At 36.3% G+C, this 3,012-nt stretch overlaps 1 protein-coding gene across 1 annotated transcript; it reads left to right on the top strand.

Annotated features, from left to right (window-relative positions):
- The first annotated feature begins 1,698 nt into the window (after window positions 1-1,698).
- On the top strand, window positions 1,699-2,547 carry ccl20a.4 (chemokine (C-C motif) ligand 20a, duplicate 4). Its single transcript, XM_032564743.1, has 4 exons — window positions 1,699-1,840; window positions 1,988-2,099; window positions 2,189-2,269; window positions 2,375-2,547. Exons 1-4 carry the CDS (start codon window positions 1,777-1,779, stop codon window positions 2,424-2,426), a joined length of 309 nt encoding a protein of 102 aa, XP_032420634.1. The 5' UTR covers window positions 1,699-1,776; the 3' UTR covers window positions 2,427-2,547.
- Window positions 2,548-3,012: the final 465 nt, after the last annotated feature.

The following is a 3,012-nucleotide window of genomic DNA, read 5'->3' on the forward strand; positions in this document are numbered from 1 at the left end:
AAGATCCCATGGTCACAGAAAATCTTGTGAACATTTTCTTCATTCAGACTCAAGCGTTAAAAATCCTCTCATGTAGTTCGTAACTGTCTTTAGGGGAAGGGGGTCTGTCTAGTTCAAAGCCTGACTTCCTTTTACTGATAACGATCTACCACAACATACTTGTTCAGACAAAGCCCTTTTAATGTTTGACGTTTTGCTACGTCAGAGTTGAGCACGTGCCCGCATTATATTGAAGTAAATATTGCTATCGAGTAACCAGGTGAGATCATCTCTGTTTTTCTCAACACAACAAGGCTTGAGTCATTTTAGCTGGGATTTTTCAGGAGGAACTCTGACTTGTCCAATAGACAATAAAATATGACATTTGTCACCTGAAAGAGGTAAGAACAGACGTTAACCTTCAGTTTGCATGGGTATTAACTTGCATACTGGTTTCGATCCATAAAATAACAAAACAAAGAGCTAACAAAGGTACAATTAACAGCAGGATTTATTGAAATAATAACTGAAATAACTTGCAGCGACATCAAACACGCCTGGACAGACCAGACATCCAGAAAATCCAAGCATGGATTCTTGTTATTTACTGATGCTTATGTTTCTGACGTCAAAGAGCAAAAGCAAAACATATTTGCTCCTACATGTTGACAGATTACAATCCATGACATGGTGGTGTGTCAACATGTAGATTACCATTTTATAGTAAACACATTTCTTTCTATTACATGAGTTTTTAGCTCCAGATTAGGTCGATTTTGCTCGGGTTTAATCAGCTGGAACAAAATAAACTTTTCAACATTGTATTGCAGCGTTTTATGTCACAGTTTATTAAACTGCTCAGCAAGATACAATTAGTATGGAGGACAATAAATGAGGTTCAATAAATGAGGTCAGGAAGAGTTTGTAGATTAACAAATTGGGTGTTGCACATTGCAACTTAATGCTGATGCTGCAACAATAAGATCAGCAGGATGTGTTATGAGGTTTGGGTTTGTACACTTTGAGGTCTCTCTTGAATCCTGAGGAGTGGGGGAAGAGTTACGCAACCGCTTGAAAGGCTTCATGAGAATTTCTGTATTAGTGTTTGGTTAATATGGAGTGAAATGTTTGCATTACAAATGGAATTTAACTTCACTGAAACTTTTTCTTATTACATAGTCAGTACTGGACTGTGATGCAGTCATAGCTTTTGCTAGCAAATGAAATTACCGGATTCCATCGCAGAGTAAGGTGGAGCTTAATTGTTTTGTGCAGAGTAAATCATTGATGCAAAATTCCTCACAGCTTAAAGTCATCTTGAAAAGAGATCAGTCATTTCAAGGTGATGAAATATTACTTTCAGAACAGGTAAACCTTTATAGTTGCTACAAGGTTTGCAGCTCAAGCTGCTCCATCTACCTTTGAAATATCAAGTGGAGGAATTGAGCCATCAGTGTTATGTGAACTTCATGAATGGAGGAAATCAAATAGAATAATAAAATAAAGGTGGAAGTGTAATGTGTAATTGTCTTTTGGATATCAGCAAATGGTGCCAATCTGGGGCCTGAACGGGGGATTTTATCTTACAAAGTGAAAAAAGTACACGGAACATTGTACTTCCCGGATGACCTAAATTCATTGTTGCCTTGTGCTTTCCAGCTTGGTATTGGTATGTGGTTTGGACAGTTTCCTTCCGTTTCACAAAGTATTTAAACTTCACAGCCAGAGGCAGACGTTATCTCTCAGTCCCATCTGACAATCCACATCAGCTCTCTGATTTACCACTGACCGAGAAGGATGGCAAAGCTGGCTGTGTGCGTCTCTGCTGTGCTGCTACTGCTGGTAGCGCTCAGTGAAACCGGTACGTAAACTGCTTTCTTCATTTAGAATCATTGAAAAAGTCTGTGCTATTCTTTTTGGGATAATATTATTTCTAATTTGTAAACTGAGATATGAAAAATAGATGGATTACTGTTTTCTCTAACATGTCACTGTTTCTTTTTCACAGTCTACCAAGGACCTTGCTGCACAAAGAATTATGACAAACCAATTGCATTACAAAAACTGAGGAGTTTCACAGTTCAAAACGACACAGAGATCTGCAACATCAAGTCAATAATGTAAGATAAAAATTAGTTACTACAACGTGTGTTATAGGTGCTGCTACCATGACTGTAGAAATAATGCCTTTTCTCTTTTCTGATTACAGTTTCTCCACTGTGAAAGACAAGCTTGTCTGTACCAATCCTGAGATGCCTTGGGTCATCAGGGCCATGAAGCATCTGATAAAGTAAGTTATCGTCAAGTAACAACTTTCAGCACTCCAGCATCACAGTTTGTTCAAGATTTAACATTTAATAACACAATTTTAATGCTCTACTTTTTTGTTTGGCAGGAAACCACAAACAGGATCGAAGAGGGTCGGAGAAGATCAGCTTAAAGCTTAAAGATATCAATCTTATTAATCAGAGTATTTTTAATTTGAATTACATTCATATAATTATATATTTGTTTTCACTTTACTTTTGTACTCATTTATATTCAATAAAGTTTATATTTTGCTAAATATTTCTGTCCCTTGACGTATTTATTTAACAGGGGTTAGTTTTATTCAGAATCAGAATCAGTAGTTTTTATTACTAGTTGTAGTCAGCAGCATAGCAAAGTGGCCACAAAGGCAAAAGACAATGAAAAATATGGTAGAAGACTATACAAATATACTTCTTTTTAAATTAAATTATAATATTCTCTGCATTCCACATTGTCACCAAAACCCAGATTGCTGTGAAAGCAGTCTGAGAGTAAAGAACTATTACAACTTTGACACCTGGTGTAGTGTTTAAAAATGCTGTCAACAGACAAACAAAAAGCATAATCTCTTTCAACTTCCTCGTTGCTGAAATGTTCTGTACAAATAAACTTCACGTGACTTACGGTTATGTGCACAGCTTGGCATTTTAAATAACAATGAAAAATATTAATACAAATGTATGACAAAATTACAAAGTAACAGATCAAAGCAGAAGAAACACT

Source organism: Xiphophorus hellerii, chromosome 6 (genome assembly GCF_003331165.1).
Source record: "Xiphophorus hellerii strain 12219 chromosome 6, Xiphophorus_hellerii-4.1, whole genome shotgun sequence".
Lineage (NCBI taxonomy): Eukaryota > Metazoa > Chordata > Actinopteri > Cyprinodontiformes > Poeciliidae > Xiphophorus > Xiphophorus hellerii.